The sequence below is a fragment of the Lepisma saccharinum genome, chromosome 18 (assembly GCF_977018435.1).
Source record: "Lepisma saccharinum chromosome 18, izLepSacc3.1, whole genome shotgun sequence".
NCBI classification, from domain to species: domain Eukaryota; kingdom Metazoa; phylum Arthropoda; class Insecta; order Zygentoma; family Lepismatidae; genus Lepisma; species Lepisma saccharinum.
The window spans coordinates 7,566,397-7,586,130 of NC_139246.1; the positions used below are offsets into that span (position 1 = coordinate 7,566,397).

At 40.3% G+C, this 19,734-nt stretch overlaps 1 protein-coding gene across 5 annotated transcripts in view; it reads right to left on the reverse strand.

Moving 5' to 3' along the window:
• Rilpl (Rab interacting lysosomal protein like) overlaps positions 1–19,734 on the reverse strand; it is a 99,047-nt gene that overhangs the window by 40,363 nt on the left and 38,950 nt on the right. For 4 of the 5 annotated variants that reach the window (XM_083140092.1, XM_083140093.1, XM_083140090.1 and 1 more), the window contains exons 2-4: positions 11,720–11,855; positions 3,823–3,959; positions 1,710–1,913 (exon numbers count right to left, since the gene is read on the reverse strand). In XM_083140092.1, coding sequence (XP_082996218.1) covers positions 1,710–1,913; positions 3,823–3,959; positions 11,720–11,855 — 477 coding nt within the window. The remainder of the gene's footprint in view (positions 1–1,709; positions 1,914–3,822; positions 3,960–11,719; positions 11,856–19,734) is intronic. The other variant, XM_083140091.1, reaches the window with a different exon arrangement.

Here is a 19,734-nt window from a genome sequence, read left to right on the forward strand (position 1 = left end):
TTGACAAGTCCCCTTACTACTCCCATACGGACAAGAAAAAATGATAATTCAATGCATTTTCCATGTAATATTTAGAGGCTTAACCTTTACTCCCCCAATGATACCATATGGTATCATCAGAGTAAGGTCGTACTGGCCCGATGATACCATATGGTATCATGGTGCTGAATACAAAATGAATGTGCTTTTTGGACCTTCATACTCTTATGTTTGGGTGGAAACTCTGTCACAGGTCTGGAGCAAGCCCGGGAAATTCATACTGATGACCCCCCCTCTCCGCAACATTTCCATGCCACATTTCCGAACAGAGTTTCACATTTTGACTCATTATTCAACTTGTATGGCACCCAAAAACATGAAACATATTTCATTCTCTTTGTAAACGTCCATTCTTTGAAGAGAATACTAAGGTTTGCACCTTCTTCCCAAAATAGCGGGAGAAGAGAAGGCAAACTACAGATTTTTATGCTTTTTTTATTGTAATTCGGGAGTTGCGCCCCCCCCCCCCCCCCAAGCCCCTCTTCCTCGGTCCGGCATTCTGAATTGTACACGGTTGCATGCTCTGATGTTTTAGCTGCAAACCAAAAATTATCCGAAGTAGATTGCTCCCATAGTGCCAGAGTTATAACTAACTAACTAACTAACTAACTCACTAACTCACTAACTCACTCACTCACTCACTCACTCACTCACACACACACACACACACACACACACACTCACACACTCACACACTCACACACTCACTCACTCACACACACACACACACACACACACACACACACACACACACACACACACACACACACACACACACACACACACACACACACACACACACACACACTCTCTCACTCTCACTCTCACTCTCACTCTCTCTCTCTCTCTCTCTCTCTCTCCTCCTGCCATCACTGGTCTCTGGCACCGTGGTTGTGGTGCGCATAAAAGGGGCCTAAAAGTTGAGGCCGAAATTACGAACGAGATTTCGTGTTCCCGTGCAGAGTTCTATAACGATATCTTTAAATAAATAAATAAATAAATACAATAATAAAAAAAAGTCAATGAAGACGAAATTCCCTGACATTTCCCTGACTTTTTTTGACACCTCAAATTCCCTGACTTTTCCCGGTTTTCCAGGTTTTTCAGGTCTGTCGCCACCCTGAACAATGTAACATTGACAACATTCATTGTATAACTGATTCTTTTTTGTTAAAACATTTTAACCATTGTTATAACTGTATCTTTAATCAAACTAAAAATAAATGTCTGATGAAGGGAGCATGTGTTCTCCTGAAACGTCGCAAAGAAAAACTGTTTTTTTATGCTTGTAATAACTGTAGACTACAAGAGAAATAATTCTGCAATGCAAGCAATGCGTACATACAAGAAAACCTACCTTTAGTGCAATACATCACCCCCACTCATGACCGGATCAAGAAAGTGTGGGGCGTTACCCCCACACCCTCTATATGCCTTCATGGCGTGGTGCTAAGCACAGGGGAAGCACTTTACTTTACTTTTCCAGAAACACAGTAAATTCCCCTGACATTTCCATGATTTCTCCAGAAAAAAAATAATTTCCTGATTTTTCCAAGATTTCCTGGAGAAAATTAACAGGGTTTTCTTTCACAGTTGCTTAGAAATTATTAAAATTCAAAATTCAACAAAAATGAAAGAATTAACTTAATATTAGAGTAGTATAAACCTACGTGGGACTTTGCTAAGTCCTCATTCTCCTTTTGTGCAAGGCTAAATCGCTGTCTAAGCTGTATCAATTCCCGTTGCTGATCCTGCAGCTGGGCTAGGAAATCTGCTCGTTCATCAATGAGCCCCCTGATCTGTGATTGGTGAGTTTTATGCTTTCTTCTCAGCTCTTTCCCCAGCATTGCGAGCCTTTCTACTTGTGTCTGAAGCTGAAACACAAAAAAAAAATTTACAAAGTAACAAATAATGGCTGGTTTGGAACAACCTCTAATATACAGTAAAACTTCTCCCAATGGCAGAAAAGTAATGAGACTGGCAACACTGCACACAAACCAAGAATGCTGCTATCTTCATCTTCATGTGGCAGTTAGATAAATATCTCCAGAAATCTCAGTATGAGTGTCGACCTGCTTCTGCTGCTACGTGATAGTTGAGGGCATCTTTAGTGAAGATTGATTTGTGAGGTGCATAACGAAAATGGACCGGCAAAATTTTGAGCAATTTTGTGTAAAACTTGGCGAATCTGCCACTGTGACTTATGAAAAGTTACAAAGGGTCTATGGAGAACATCCCTATTCAGGGCATAAGCGCTCAGAGGGCACAAGGCTTTTTTAAAGGGACAAGAAGAAGTGCTAGATGAACCTCGTGCAGGAGAATGGGCTTGGATGCTTCACCATGATAACACCTCATGTCACTCGGTAATATCCATAAATTAATTTTTGGCAAATAAAAGCATTCACGTGGTTCCACAGCCACTTTATTCACCGGAACTTGGTCCCTGTGACTTATTTCTGTTCTCCAAGCTCAAAAACAACTTGAAAGGACACCATTTTGACATTTTCGATAACATCCAGAAGAGCGTAACCAAGGAGATGAAGGACATTCCAGCAAAAGCCTTCCAGAACTGCTACAAACAATGGAAACAACGCCTCCGTCAGTGTATAGCTGCTCAAGAAAACTATTTTGAAGGTGATAAAGTAGATGTAGAAAAATAAAGAATTTTCATGGTTAAAAAAAATCAGTCTCATTAATTTTCTGCCACACTTTGTACATGGGGTACATCGAGAGATTACTTCTCAACAATGGACATTCTCAATAACAGGCACAGACATTGAAAACTATCACCCCATGTGTCGACTTAAAACTTGTGAACAATGGACAACCATGAGAAACATCAATGGCGATTTCTGAAACTCAAAGATTAACAGCATTGCAATAATGAGCAAACTGTCTTCTCTGCAAAGTTGCAATGATTTGGTAGCAGACGAACATATTTACATATTTTTCGCACTTGAAGAGTACCTAATTGTTGAACCTCATTGTTTTCAAAATGCATACTGTATTTATCTTGTGAAGTGTGTGGCATGCTATAATGGCAGACATACAAACAATACACTTTAAACAAAAAAGGTTGCCAACCACGTGTTCCTGAATGAGTCATAGGCATGTCATTACGTACAGTGGGATGCACAAGTATTGATTGGCAAATTGTCCACAACCATTCTCATTAATTTTTTCTCGTTTTTAAGGATTAGATTTTCATGTATGGTGATGTAGAGGTTGTCAACATCTTGTTTGAATAATTGAAGCTCTAGCTGCGTAAAACAAATAGTATACACATGGTGATGGACAATTTGCTTGGTAATACTTATACACCACACTGTACAACCAAAATTCCTTTAATTTTTTCATTGCCATGTTTACTTTTGCCGGACTGTACCTCAGCTCAACATTTCGATGCACCTCTCTACAGAGTTTGTCCTCCTCTGTGGCCGTGCGGTCTAAGGTGCAGTGCTTTGGGCTCCGACTGCGGGACGGCATGGGTCTGAGTCCGCCTCGATTTTCGCCTGTGTATAGGACCAGTGGCAACCCACCATCGTGAGGAAATGCGGGACCTAGGAGTGAGTAGCTTAACCCAGTTACGGATGTCTCCTACAACGGCTGGGGTTCGACGTGCTGACCCCACATCACCCCATTACCGGTTGAAGATCTCCTCACCTCTAGGTAGGATTGTGGGAGGGAGACTGGCAGTTGGGATATAGACCAAGGTCCTTACGGGCTGTATAGCCACAGGTTATTCTCTAAAGAGCTCTATGAAGACATACACATAATACTCACACTTTCAACTTCATTAACTTTGGCACTGAGCTCCCTATCTCTGGCACGAATCTGTTCCCTTTGTTGATCCACTAGTTCACGTAGTCGCTGAAGAACATCTATGTCTACTTCGGGACTTGACAGCTGACCTGGAAAAACTTTTTAATTTTACAAAATTTTCAGTTAGGGTAGCAAAGACACAATATTATACCATTTACTCAATTTACTTAGGATATAATAAAACATAAAAGTGAAGTTGTAGCCTGTGCATTGCACCAGAACATGTAGTGGAGGTGGAAAATGGCTACGAATATTCTAGATATGTTAAGACGTAGTGCAATCAGCACTACGATGTGCGGATTCCACATCAAGAGGGATCAAATAGAAAATTCGTGGCTGATATCAAATTAAGGTAACTAAAATTTTATTTAAATTATTATCTAATCATTTTACCAACAGAATATATTCCTACTTTATTTGTTACAGATAGGTCATTATAATGTCAATTGTTCTTAATTTTTGACTTTCACTAACTGGAATATAGACAGATCGATTGAGATATTAAATATTTGCACCTGCACTTATACATCATATAATGCATACCTAACCCTCCCCCCCTGCACACACATTGAACTACCAAAGACTTATTACTTATCTTTACTCCATAGTATACGTATATACTAATCTATCCAATGTATTATTTTATCATTGTATAATCTTTATATTATTGTATTATCATGATCATTATGTGTTTTTTTTTCTTGTTTTTATTCATTTATTGTATCTTTGAGAAGGGTTGGTTGAAAGAACGCCCATGAGGCCGAAACACACCTGCTTAAATAAAGACCAAAGACCATTCTACTAGTTCCTTGTATTTGCCGACATGAAGGGACAGGAGGGCAGACCAATTGGGAATATTTTGCTTGAATTAAGAATAACAAAATACCAAACGGACACCTCTAGCATCGTCATTGCTCGATATTCTAGGATGCAAATTTATTATACACCTAATTAAAACTAACCTACATGTCAGAGTGGCATTTTCATTGGGTGATGCATGCTTGTGTATCGAGTCTCATCATCTCTGTTTTCTGCCTTTTGACACCATAGTCTGTCACCACTACTTTTCAAATAGCTCCCCTGTTGTGCTAAGAATGCTAACTCACGCCAAAATTTTGAGGACCTTCACCAGGATCTGAACCTGAAACAACACAGGTGATATGAAGCACTGATCGTTTGGCTATCTGGGAGCCCATACAACAATTTGCCATGTATACATGAAACATATTTTGGCTAAAGAACGTATATTTACCTAGTTTTTCATGTTTGCAGGAGGAGCGGAAGGAAGCATCCTCCCTTGGGCCCCTCTAGCATCGTCACTTAGCTTTATTTAATTCTGAGATATCGAAGGATAGCCATATATTGATTACTAGCTTGTGATTGCTCAGTTGCTATAGACAGATGGGCACACAAATCGGGATCCTTTATAACACGTTAGGTTAGTATTAGATAAATGTTTCGATCCATCCAAGTTTGTGTTATCATCTCTAACAGTTTCTGAGAAATTGATACGTATTGATTGGTTTCGGTTGTTGACTGGAACACACAAATGATCGATATTGCATCAAGTACATAATCTGGTTTCGGAGATATCGACATTAATAATGTACTGATCAGTGCCGGATCTACAAATCTTGGGCCTCCCGCAAAATATTACCAAAGGCCACATCTACCAGGCCCGTACCCAAGGTTGGGCCAAGGGGGCCATGCCTCCCCCCCCCTTGAGCCATGAAATATTTTAATGCAAACCTATAAGAGATTGCAAATATAACATGGACGATTTTTAAAATTTTGCAAGAATTTTGATTTCCTTCATTCATAAAAGAATGGGTTGTTTCTGGAGAGAGACACTCCAGAAATCTGCAGTCTACAATATTTAGTAATTTTAGTTTTATAACCATTTATGCAAAGCTACTAAATGTTCCAATTTGGTCGGGACAGTTCACCGTTTTTACTCCCTGTTCTGACCTTTTTCTAACTGCAGTCTTGATGAGAAAATGTCCTTATTTTTTGGTTAATTCACACTCCGACATGTTCTTCATTATAAGGATCATTCCATAACGTTGGTGGTCACATTCAGGGTACGAATTCCCATGGTAGAAGGGGGATCTCCCACCTTCCCCAAAAAAATATCTTGTTCTATTAAAATTTTCCGAGGGTAAGAGTTTGTGTTACAACAACATCGATATTCTCTTATTCTCTCTCACTCACTCACTCACTCACTCACTCACCCACCCACCCACCCACCCACCCACTCACTCACTCACTCACTCACTCACTCACTCACCCACCCACCCACCCACTCACTCACTGGTAACAGCATGAGGTTAGGTACCGTAACTGCGAAGGAGGTTGTCATTGTCACATTAGGCCCCTGGAACACAGACATTAGACCGACCTGTTATTTCTCTCCTTCTTTGATCGGGAATAGAAATTAGCACTTACAAGTTAATTTCATAGGAAACTAATGTCTTCTTAACGTCTCTCATTTCTTGTCCCTCCACCTAGTTATTTATCTTTAATTTGCAATCAAGCTTGCAGATTTGAACAATAACACACACTGCTTGAATGAAGATAGTGTGGGATGCACAACCAAAGCGACTGCCCTTTTATTAGCCATTTCATCGGATTCAACAGAAAAGAGTAGGTACATACAATTTCTTCAATGTCTAAGTATGCCAGCTACATCTAGGTAAGGGGGGTGCAAATTCGGTGCAGGGTGTGTGAAAATCTATTCTCGTCCTGGATGCTGAAATCTCTAGCAACAACTCTGATAAGGAAATATTTCCTTTTGAGAGACCATTAATTGATTTACACCATTACAGAAACATAACACAATAAAAGTATGAAAATTTAATCATCATTATTAATAAAGAGCAATAATTAAATAAAATATAACACTTATTAAAAACATTTCACCTATCTTCTAATTTCTTGACATTTTGAACCAGTTGTTAAAGGAATTCATTATGATTATATTAATTAATTACTTAATAACTGACATATATTTCATGACTATATATATACGAGGGTGGTTTCAAAAGTTCTCGGAATCACCACCAGATGTCAGTGCTAGGACAACGAGGTTCCCGCATAGTAATAGGCCATCCTTTATTAATAAACACGTGGCGCGTCAGTGTTCTGGGTAGAGATCTGTGGTGCGGACGTCACTTTGTAGTTGTTCCCGTGCAGTGCTTTGTGAAGATGGAAAAAATCGAGATTCGAGCGGTGATTAAGTACTTCGTAAAGAAAGGTATGAAAGCAAAGGAAATTCATGCCGATTTTCTGAACACACTGGGGGACTCTGCTCCTTCATATTCAACTGTTGCAAAGTGGACAAACGAGTTTAAATTTGGTCGGGACAGCTTAGAAGATGATCCACGTAGTGGTCGCCCAAAATGTGCTACTACCCCAGAAATTATTGAAAAAGTGCATAAATTGGTCATGGAGGGTCGCCGACTGAAAGTGCGTGAAATTGCTGAAGCTATAGGAATGTCATCCGAACGGGCGTATCACATTTTAACAGTTGAATTGGATATGAGAAAATGATCTGCAAGATGGGTGCCGCGACTTTTAACACAGGACCATGAACGCATCAGAGTGGACATTTCCGAACAATGTTTGACTCGTTTTAAGAGAAACCAAACAGATTTTTTGCGCCGGTTTGTGACGACAGATGAAACGTGGGTCCACTACTATACCCCAGAGACAAAACAACAGTCAAAACAGTGGAAACATGTTGATTCACCACCACCAAAGAAAGCAAAGGCAATACGGTCGGCCGGAAAGGTAATGGCGTCAGTGTTTTGGGATGCGAAAGGGATTCTGTTGATCGATTATCTTCCCACTGGTCAAACAATTACGGGACAATACTACGCTAATCTCCTCGACCAACTAAAGCATAAGATACGGGAAAAGAGGCCAGGTTTGGCAAGAAAGAAAATCATCTTGCATCAGGACAATGCGCGCCCTCACACAAGTGTCGTTGCCATGGCAAAAATTCATGAACTTGGTTACGAATTGTTGCCACATCCGCCTTATTCGCCTGATTTGGCTCCCTCAGACTTCCACCTTTTCCCCAAACTCAAAAGTTTCCTCGGTGGACGGAGATTCTCTTCAAAGGAAAAACTAATAGCCTAAGTTGACACGTATTTCACAGGCCTGGAGGAATCTAATTTTCGAGATGGGATCAAGGCATTGGAACATCGCTGGACCAAGTGCATTAGTGTACAGGGAGACTACATTGAAAAATTGAAAAATTAAAAAAAAAATCGCTGTTGTAAGTCGTTTCTTTCTATTCCATTCCGAGAACTTTTCAAACCACCCTCGTATATATAATCACCATGGTTTCGGGCTTAGCCCCTCCCTCAAAAAAATCCTAGGAACAGGCCTGACCTCTACATACCTACCTTTACAACCCCCCCCCCCCCAAACACACATATATACAAGGTGTTACTAAAGTTCATTTCCAACGCTTAGGAGGTGATTCTACAACTGAAAATAAACACAAAAGTTCATGTGACGAAATGCCGAAAACGGCACCCATACGGAGTTATTGTAGTAGGAAAAAGTGTGAAAATTATGTTTACAAGGAAATAGTGGCACAACGGCCAACCATATGACCGCGGCGAAGGGCGTTCCACAAAGAAATGCGGCATGCTCTATTCAAAAAAGCACATGGCAGATGTGTGAAGTTGATGCGCAAGGGATCCCCAAAGGAAGCGAAAGGTCTGTTGAAGTCATGGGGGTAGGGAAGGGTTTAGCGAGATGTGTTATCCACGGAAAATGATATGTGGAGACTGAGAACTAAGAAGAAAGCGAATATCCGTAGTGGACATCAACATAGAGATGACAACGCCGAATCAAAGATTATCTAGTGCGACCAAACAACCTCGCGGTGTCTGCTATCGTCGCTGCGGCAACATTAATGCTTGAAACAAGATCCTCGGCAGACACGACAGGTGTTTCGTATATGAGGCGTTTCATCTCTCCCCACAGAAAGAAGTCCAGGGGAGTGATGTCCGGTGATCTTGCTGGCGAAGGGCGTTCCACAAAGAAATGCGGCATGCTCTATTTAAAAAAGCACATGGCAGATATGTGAAGTTACGGTGTTAAATGCTGTTAGGGATCGTCCTGACACCAGTACAAGCGCTATAGCTAGTGCACTCAACACCTCCCATGTTAATGTGTGGCGCATCCTATCCGAAGAGGGAAAGTACCCTTTCAAACTCCAAAAGGTACAAGACCTTTTCCCTCAGGACTTTGACCCACATGTGGTGTTTTGCCAATTGTCTTGCATCACATGGAAACTATCCTGAATTTTGTGAACATGGTGTTGTGGACCGATGAAGCAATGTTCACCAAAACGGGCATGTTCAATAGTAAAAACAGTTACGTTTGGGATTTTGCAAATCCACATGCAATTCTCGTGGCACACCATCAGCACAGGTTTGCAGTTGAAGTGTGGTGTGGGATAGTGCATAACCATTTGATTGGGCCGTACATTTTCCCTGTTTGCCTGTGTGGTGGTACATATCATGCATTTGTTCGCGATGTTTTGCCTGAACTGTTGGAGGACGTGCCCTTGGCACTGAGGCAAGGACTATGGTTCCAACACGATGGTGCACCACCACATTTCGACCAAATTGTGCATCACTACATCAATGGCTTCTTCCACAATCGGTGTATTGATAGGGGTGGGCCTATGCCGTGGCCAGCAAGATCGCCGGACATCACTCCCCTGGACTTCTTTCTATGGGGAGAGATGAAACGCCTCGTATACGAAACACCTGTCGTGTCTGCAGAGGATCTCGTTGCACGCATTAATGTCGTCGCAGCGACGATAGCAGACATTCGGCGTTGTCATCTCTGCGTAGAAGTTAATGGCAGAACAGTTTGAACATCGTCTGTGATGTGGTTTCCTCGGTACCTCCACTCTGCACACAGTGAACATGTCGACACATATGCAACCTAGCGCACCACCACCACCATCTTTGTTTTTCTACGTAATGTCCATTACGGATATTCGATTTCTTCTTAGTTGTCAGTCTCCACATATCACTTTCCGTGGATAACACATCTCGCTAAACCCTTCCCTAACCCCATGACTTCAACAGACCCATTTGCTTCCTTTAGGGAATCCCTTGCGCATCAACTTCACACATCTGCCATGTGCTTTTTTGATTAGAGCATTTCTTTGTGGAACGCCCTTCACCACGGTCATATGTTTGGCCGTTGTGCCAATATTTCCTTGTAAACATATTTTTCCCACTTTTTCCCACTTCAATAACTCCGAATGGGTGCCGTTTTCGGCATTTCGTCACATGAACATTTGTGTTTATTTTCACTTGTAGAATCACCTCCTAAGCGTTGGAAACGAACTTTAGTAACACCCTGTATATATACAACATAGGCATGCACAGACACTCTGATTGGGGGGGAGGGGGGCAAAACCTTGAAAGTTCAGTCCAGAAAGAAAAATATCATTTTATCTCACTCTTTTAGTTTTATTGCATTGATGGCAAGGACGTATTTAGAGGGGTGTCCATGGGGTGCGGACCCCCTCAGAAAGATTTATCAAGTACTAAAATTAAATAATGAAAATATACTAGTTTAGCATTTGTTGTATAATTTCCTCTGAACTTATTGGAAGACAAGGATTACATCGGGATTATAGGGCTTTGAAGAGCGTGTGTTTTCGCGAAAAGTCACATCGCAAAGGATGTTTAATTGCTTGTAACAACTGTAAACTACAAGAGGAATAATTATATAATGCAAGCAATACGTACAGTCACCAGCAAAAAAAATGGGACACTCGCTTCCCTGCAAGGCGTTATGTGTTACAATGATAAGTCGATTTGTAATAAAATTTCAATACGAACTTCTACAACCGCTCTAGAGTTAGGCAACACACATAACGCCATGCAGGAAAGCGAGTAGTCCAGGATATGTGTCCTACTTTTATTGCCGGTGACTGTACATACAAGAAGAAATGATCTTCTGCTTGAGTATACTTATAAGCAGGCGTTCACAAATAACTAGGGACCATGATTTCTCCGTGATCTTTTTTTTTCTAAATTCAGTGTTAATTTTCCCAAAATCTGAGTTTTTATTTTAGCACACTTTTCGGCTAAATATACCTAAAAATATACATTAATTGTGCTTCTAAAATTAGTATTTTAAATTGTAGGTCACATGGCCTACGTCCGTTCGTCATTCATATGTTGGAAACTGTTTTTGACGAAGTTATTTTCCATTTATCGCACAACAAATACCGACGTTACTGCTCCCGTGTGACGGTAGGTGTGTGCTCGATCTTCCGCCAGAAACCCCCTCCCCTCCTCCTCGTTTTGTTATGAGATGCAAACTTCGTGGGAAACATCCATTTACTTTATGTGACTCCGCTTAGCTGTCGGAATTATTCCATGAATAACATGCAACATATGTATTTTTGTACATAAAATTTTGGAAAAGGTGTGCGTTATACACGAGTAAATGGGGTTCATTTTGTTTTTTAAGCCTAAAACAGAAGAAATGTTGAATTTTCGCGGAATTTTTCGATCTTGAAGCACAAAATGAGTTGAAATTCGCGCAAAAGGCCGCGTTGCTTTGCTATTTCTTATTAAAAAATGTCTTTAGAACACGTCACTGCACATATATAAATACTTTTTTGTAACATTCGTCGGCGATATCGCATTTGCGGAAAATTAAGGTACCTACCAATAACACAACAATGCAGGGTTGCCAAATTTAACATCACTGGAGTATCCAATGCAATATAGCAACCGATGTCAAATTTTAAGAAAATTTAGCACAGCCATAGATCACTACTTAAGGGAAGAAGCTAGAAAGAACTTACCATTGTCCCCTGAAGACCCTCCTTCCCTCTCCGCCAAAACCGTGGATAACTTCCTATTCTCCTCCTGCAGTCGCGTTACCATAGACACTAAATCACGTGACTCCTGTCTCCAGTGGTCCTCGATCTGCTCCAGCTCCTGCGAAGAGAGCAAATGAGGAAATAAACAGTGGGAACAGCTGGAGAAATGTCAGGGGAAGAACAGCTTAAGCGGAAAGTAAAAGACATATTTTGATAAAAGTTTCATCCTGAATCCAACGGGACAACACGCGTTTTCTTCGCTCCAATATTAATTTAAGGCCTGAAAACATAAAAGCAAAAATCTTAATCTCCATACAGTCCACAGTCACATCGAAAATCTAAACCGTTATTGCCGTTTCCTGATTGAAGAATGTACACTCCTCACAAAAAGTTTGGAATATTGATATATTAGGCGTTTTGATTGATTGACTGATTTGGCGTTTTTAAGTCCACTTTATGCACTTTAAGGCTAATCGAGACTCAACGTGAAGTTTAAAGTGGGATCCGAACCTCTATGTGCCTCCACCGGGAATCGAACCCGGGACCCCTTGATTACAAGGCGACGACGATTAGACGATAGGTGATAGGCAGGGTGGCATATGTCAGCGAAAACATGTGAAAGTGAAGCAGACAGATACCATGTGTTGTTGATTTCAAGATCTTGCCTAACGTAACAATATTCCAAACTTATAGTGAGGAGTGTATTAACAATTATTTTCTCACGGGTTTATTCAATTTCAAACCGACTGAGACAATAACAAAAGATGCAGTTGAAACGGAACTCCAGAACAAAACTTAATTTGGTAACACTGTTTATGGGAGATCTCTTTTCTGTTCATAGCACAGAAAACGAGTTCATTGGGCAGAAGTTGAATGGTTGCTTGAGTTTGTTTTAAGTCCACTTTATGCACAGATAGACTAATCGGGACTGTGCCTACAGTTTAAAGTGGGATCCGAACCATCATGTGCATCTACCGGGCATCGAACCTGGGAGCCTTTGATTATAAGGCGATGACGTTATCACAACGCGAAAAAGCACTCTAATTTTCCTCGACTTACAAATATGCAATGAAAGAGTGTACGGTGCGCACACAAACTAGATTTTAAAAATATCCGAATCTGCCAACATGTAAAAATCATACAAAAAGATTCATAAATCGGTTTAAAAAGGTCACTTCACAATTGTATGTTGATTTTCTTTTCCAGGGATGGGTTAGAAAAGTACCTAACACATGCTTGAATTTAAAATTCGGACGTTTTTTTGCGATTAACCTGTATCGCTTTTATTTTAGGTATTCAATTATCTGTCCCCTATAATGATTAATGCACTGTGCTGTCGGTAAACTGAATTACACGTATAAAAGTATGGAAATTTGCCTGATATTCAATTCTAGAAGGGGCGTTTCTCCCCTGCCCTCCTCCTTGAAAGGCCACAGATACGAAAAGGAACTAGTTCTAGATTGGTTCTAGTGAAACGTAATACATCGATCGCTGTACTTGCCGATAATGCTAAATTATTACAAAGACAAGGTTAACAGGTGTACAGTCATCCACAAAGTTCAGTGTAGCAATTTATCCATCACCAAGTTTAAACATTAACATTGAAACCAAAATGTCAACAAAACAGGAAACAATTTTCACAACAGCGCCAATTCCATCCCTTGAAAGTATGTTTACTTTATGCTCAGATAGGCTAATCGGAACTGCACATATGGTCTATATAAGTGGTATACGAACCACTGTGCAATGTGCACCCCCCCCCCCCTGGGAATCGAAGCCTAGACATTTTAATTGCAATCTGTACACAAGGTACAACATGGACTGGGATGGGATAGTCACAAAATCCGGATAACGGATATCCAGATTTACAAATTATCCGATATCCGTTTCGGATGCAACGGATATAAGATTAATACGGTTATTTCTGATGTCCGAGTATTCGGATAATCTGTGTATTGGATCGTAGTGATTGCTGCCACTACAGTTTTAAGCAATCCGATTGGTTGACGTTTCCGACTGGCTGACGTGACGTCATTAGTGACGTTAGGTTAGGTTGGGTTGGGTAAGATAGGAGAAGAAGAAAGAGTGTTGTGGTACTAATTCCAACCATTTACTTTTTCAAGTTCATTAAGTTATTCTGGTAAGAGTGGTGTCTGAAATTAGGAAATAATTACCAAATAAAGGATCGGGAAATCAAACTGAGAAGGTTATACTCTAAACTGTATCTCTTTTACGTTATTTTGTTACGGAGGAAAGCTTTGTGCATTTACACTGAAGTTAGTAATGTAGAGGTCTGTTTTAGGCAAATAATTAAACATCCAAAACATATGAGAATCCTTAAAACGGATAAATAGACAGATTGGATGAAGGCTTTGTACAGAATTTGCACAGTGGAAACACGAACCTGTTGAATAAAACGGAGGGCTATAAAACGGATAAAACTGTCCGGATAATGCACACATTCGGGTATTTCGGATATCCGGATAATCTTATTACAAAATATCCGATATCCGGATCTTGGACAAGGAAAGTGAATGAAAATAGTGTCGGATAATTTGCTTACTATTATCTTTGTGGGGAAACAAATAAACTGATTATGAAAAAAGGAAGGCTGGAGGAATAATACAAAACCATGAAAAAATCAATATGCACATGGGATTTCCCACTGGGAATTGTGTTTGTTCTCTTCTGATGCTCGTTATCCAAGACCACGCCCAGTTTAGTAAATATCCGAGCTTTTCAAACTACCATCGTACAGAGGTTATTGCGTCGCACTTTAAAACCAGGAAGCAGACCTCCGTGGCGGATTGGTTAGTGTTCGAATTCCGGCCTGGGCGTTCATTTTGAGTGTCCCTTCATCAATTCCATCATCGCTCATTCTCATGATCGAGATTAGCCAAAAGTGGCAGATAAGAGACGCTAAATAACAAATCAAATTCAAAAACAGAAAATGTAAATTCGCATTCCTTCTTTAAAATAATATACTGCATGAGTTCTCTCGTCTTTCTTGATTGTCATTCATCTTTAACGTGCGTCGCTTTTCTTTCGCATTTGGCTAATCGTGACGATGAGTATAAATGATGACAAAGTTAAGTACACGTTATGCTCGGACAGGTTAATCGGAACAGTTTAAAGTGGGATCCGAACCACTGTATAATGTAACTCTACCGGGGATAGAACCAGAACGATAGCGTAAGCCACCATAGTAGAGAAGAAGGTCTAAATATGGGCGAAGGTTTAAATATGGGTTTTGGAGTTATCAGCGCTCCCGGGTGCTGCAGCCTGGCAGAAGCTATTGGAACTGGTTAATGTCAAGGACAAAGGTTGCGGCGCCAATTCGCAAAAGAAAGTGGTGGTTAGTTTCGGCCTTGGACGTTGTTATATAATTGCGACCTCCGAAAACTTTTTGCAGATATGTTTTAACTCAGCGTTTTCTGAATCCTCATCTGCTTTGTATAGGTTATGATATTAGCGGTACATAAAACAAATGTGGGCCTTTATAATGCCATGATTTGTTTGTGAAATATGTACCACAGAGAGTGAAAATAAATTGAAGAAGAAAAATAGCGTGATGGTCTAAATACGGGCTATGAAATGAGGTCCGAAAATGACAACATAAAAAGGGGTGGGGCATATTTAGACATTTTCCTCTATCGGGAATACTCCATGAATGATGATTATGAAACTGATGAAGGAATATTCAGAGAGGAACAGTCGTCATCTCCACGCCGAACCCGGAACCTACGGTGGCCGTCACGTGACTCAAAATCATGTCGTCGCTGTACTTGGCATATTTATAATGTTAGGTATACAGCCGGGACATACCCGATGGAGACACACAGTGGTTCGGATCCAATTTACTCTGTAGGTTCAGTTACTGTCGGTTCTATAGTTCTCTGAATGTTAGTGTCTGGTTCTACATTAGCATGCAATGTTAATTTGACAATTTCCATTGTGTAGTTCTAGTGCTAAACTATACTTATTCTAACACTAAGTTTCGAGGGCCTCCACGCTGGCGTAGTGATAGCGTCGTCGCCTTGAAATCATAGGATCCGGGTTCGATACCTGGTGGAGGCACATTGCACAGTGGTTCGGATCCCACTTTAAACTGTAGGTCCAGTCCCGATTATTTAAGCACACCAGAGAAACAGGACATGATATAGACTGGGATGATGCTAAGCAGATAGGAAGGGAGAAGAGACTACTAGTGAGAAAATGGAAGGAGGCCAAGGAAGTAGATAAGAAAGGAGAACAAGACACAATGAACTGGAATGGGGGACTGAAGATAATCAAAGAATGGAAGCAGGTGTTAGAAAGAGTGGAAATGACAAGAGCGAAGGAGGAGAAGAGAAGGAAGAGGAACGAAGAAAGAAAGGAAAAGGAAAAAGAACGTGATATAAGGAGGACTACAACCGGATTGCGCACACTTTTCCGGTTTTATCAGTGGTATCTGATAAGCCGTTGACAAGCTGTTACAATGTACAGGATTGCACACAAAAAAATGAGGCTATGTTGTCAGATGTAAAATGTTCTCAATGGAATGGTAGGATTACATAGGCATGGAGGATGAATCTGATTGGTGGACTAGAATGTAATGGTCGGTGTATCTCCAATGTAATGGTCGGTGTATCTCCGTATTTATACCAAAAATCACAAGCTTCGATTGACAGAAGTGTTTGTTGTGCAGTCATTAACCTAACTTTTGAGTTTGAGTAAATTGGTATGAAAATTGTATCTCGAATTGCTACATTTACTGGTCAAATTATATTTTTTATTTAATCATTAAGAGATTTACTATTTTATTTCTAATTTCTCTCTCTCTCTCTCTTCTTGTCTAAAGAAAAAAAACAGTTATGCGCACAGACTTTAAAGCTATCAAAGTGGCAACGTTGGATCAAAATCTGTGCGCAAAACAGGTAAGTGAGATTTGTGCGCAATTCTAGATTTAAAGTGGGCGCAATTCGGTTGCGGCGATAAGGAGTCCAACCACGTTCCAGATGAAAGGAAATGTTTATCTAAATCGTTGTCAGATGAAACAACACCTGGAAAGGAATGTTCCAGATAAACAACTTTCTAATAATCTTGTGTCTGGAGGGGAGTGATTTTTGTATATATCGTCTTGTGGCACACTTTTATGAGGGATACGTAACGATATATTCCTGTTTTGTACCTTATTTCATTTGTATTTGGTACAGAGTCTGAGGAGGACCTTGCTAAAAGGTTGAAACGTAACTTTTAGTTTATGTTTTAAAATAAAATGAATTCTGCCTTAGTTAGCACATTGAGTTTCTTGTCTTAGTTCGAGTTGAACCTATCTGTGCACAAAGTGGACCTCAAAGAAAACTCAACAACCAGGATGTAAAAGAAAGCCATATATGCCAGGTGAACGATTCAAACGAGAAGCAATGCCTACAACTAGATCACAGCTTGGTTTCTGTTTGCAGTAATGCTTACATCTATCATTGCTAAATGAAAGGACACATCCCCGACAAGGTGGCGTGTCTAAAGGAAACCCGCCTCTTGGAAGTGTGATTCTCGGTTCCGCTCTTGCTCAATGCGTTCATCTCAGATCTAATTTAGTACTTTATGCGGTCATCACACAGCTCGTAATTTCGGGAAAGAGCTTCAATTTCCTTGTAACTAATGACGCGGCAACTTAACATCATTTTTTCGAGGAAAACTGGATCCATATTTAAGTTAAAGTCAAAAGCATGTGCGAGGTGTATCCGGGAAGTAAAGATACAACGGTCGATAGGCAATCAAACAATTATTATTTTACAAAGCTTTCACTGGGGCATTCTAGCGTTCCGTGTGTGACATTTCACACACCAAACGTAAAGGTCTAGACATGAGATCGGATTAAAATATTCATAACGAACTGATTTCATAGAATTATGAAGTACTTTGTGGTGTCTGCTAACAAATGAAAAAAAAACCTTTAGTGTGATGAGTTAGTATCAATGCATGAAAAGCATTAACGAAAATGTGTTATATGCGTGACGGTTTAAAAAAGTAGCAAAATTTCACTTCATTTGTCTGTGAAGCATATTACACATGCTAATATTTTTTGCTCGCGAAATGCAAATTATACGCATTCACAAACATTTAAACCTTAAAGCAAATAAAAAAGCTAAAAACTTTCAGATTAATGCATTAATTATTTACTCCCACTACAAATTAATCACTTTACAATGAGGTCCAAATGGGCCTAGTGGGTGATAATAGAAAGTGCGGGTTTTCAGTGCTTTATGAGAAGCTGGGAACTCTGAGCAAGTAGTTTCTAGCTCATTTGCGTACGTACGGTGTAGTACAGTCAACGGCAAAGATAATGGTAAGCAAATTGTCCACCGCTATTTACATTACTTCTTTATTCTACATCCTGTGTTGTTTTAAGGAATGAAACTATGTTGGTTCGAAGCAGGCATTGTTCTCTGCTTATTGACGTCTTTATTTCAATTCATTGTCATCTCATTGTGTAATTCAGACCGAATGAACATGGTGGTGGACAATTAGCCTACTATTTCTTTCGAAGTTGGGTGTACAAGAGAATATGCACGCATAAATATCCCAAACGACGAGTCGTTACACTGCAACAAAAATACGATGCCAATATCTCGTAATTTTCATTCTCTGTCGATCAAATTTAGGATTGGGCTACTTTTGAACCACACTGCATTTCCAGTCGGATTGTAATGGTGTGGCTTTCACAAAAATTGAGAAAATTACTGCATGGATATCCACAGGGTACTCGCCTCCCGATGGCACAGTGGAGGCGGTGTCGTAAACCGTGGGTGAAGTTCTTCGTGCACTTTGCACCATGACATGAAGCATATGTGGAGGTAGGGTCCCACACGTTCTATCAATCTCGTTCATTTTGAAGGTGATGTGATCAGCATCACGCTCCGGCCGTCTTTACCTCCCATAGTTGCCCCCAGGTACCCATTTCATTGAGGCTGGGTGAGCCCCAGAGCCTCTTTGTGCGGGAACAAGGCCCTGGATCACCCATCCCGGGAATCGAACCCAGGTCTCCCGCGTGGCAGTCCGACGCCATACAGACCAGACCACCGCGGCTCCCTTTCGGTGCATAAAGTGGACTTTAATAAACAATATTTCGTTTTCATTGCCTTTGAAGACTATGTCCACCGACCTTCTGACGGCATTTTGGAAACTATTTCAGTGCAAGGCCTGGAGCCGTTATTATAGTCTCCTTCTATGAAGCGCCTGATCAAAATTGCAGGAGACCTCAAGTTCAATATCCCTGTCGTGAATGGAAGTCCTTCATTACACTACGACAGCCAAAGCAAAGGGATTCGACGAGGCTCCCGCAACCCACACCAGCGCCTAACCATACGTGACAAGGGACTTCGCCATTAGCAAGTCAGATCTTGTGCTGTGTCGTTTTCCCGTGCACCTGAATCTATCTGCAGCGTAGAAAGATGAGCTCAGCCTGCTGGAGCAAGCTTGAGCTATTACGCGCATTAAGTGTAGCTATCAAAAATGAAACTTCTGGACATTCCTCAAGATTGATTTATTTGGTTTCTTTGACTTTGCTTGTCTGCCACTTTTGGCTAATCGCCACGATGAGGATGAGTGATGAAATTGATAAAGGAACACTCATAACTAGACCCCGGAATCTTATATAATATCAAAGTACAAAATATGATAAAATATGTACCTAAATATGTATTATCAAAAGGATACGTAACAAAATACGTAGTATCAAAGAATATGTACTATTAATAATAATCGAGTATCCAAGCAATTTAAATAATTCTGCTAGATATTTATTTTATTTGAACATATTCAACATAATTTTAAGGATATAAGTTGTTCAAATTAAAATTTGTATCAAATTTATAAACTCAAAAAAGCACAGCAACGTGTGCATATTTAAGAAACCAATTTTGTAAACTATTAATTACTTTTCACATCGCAAATTACTGTATAATATGTAAATATGTAAGAGAGCGCTTTGTAACTTTCGAAACAAATTGTAA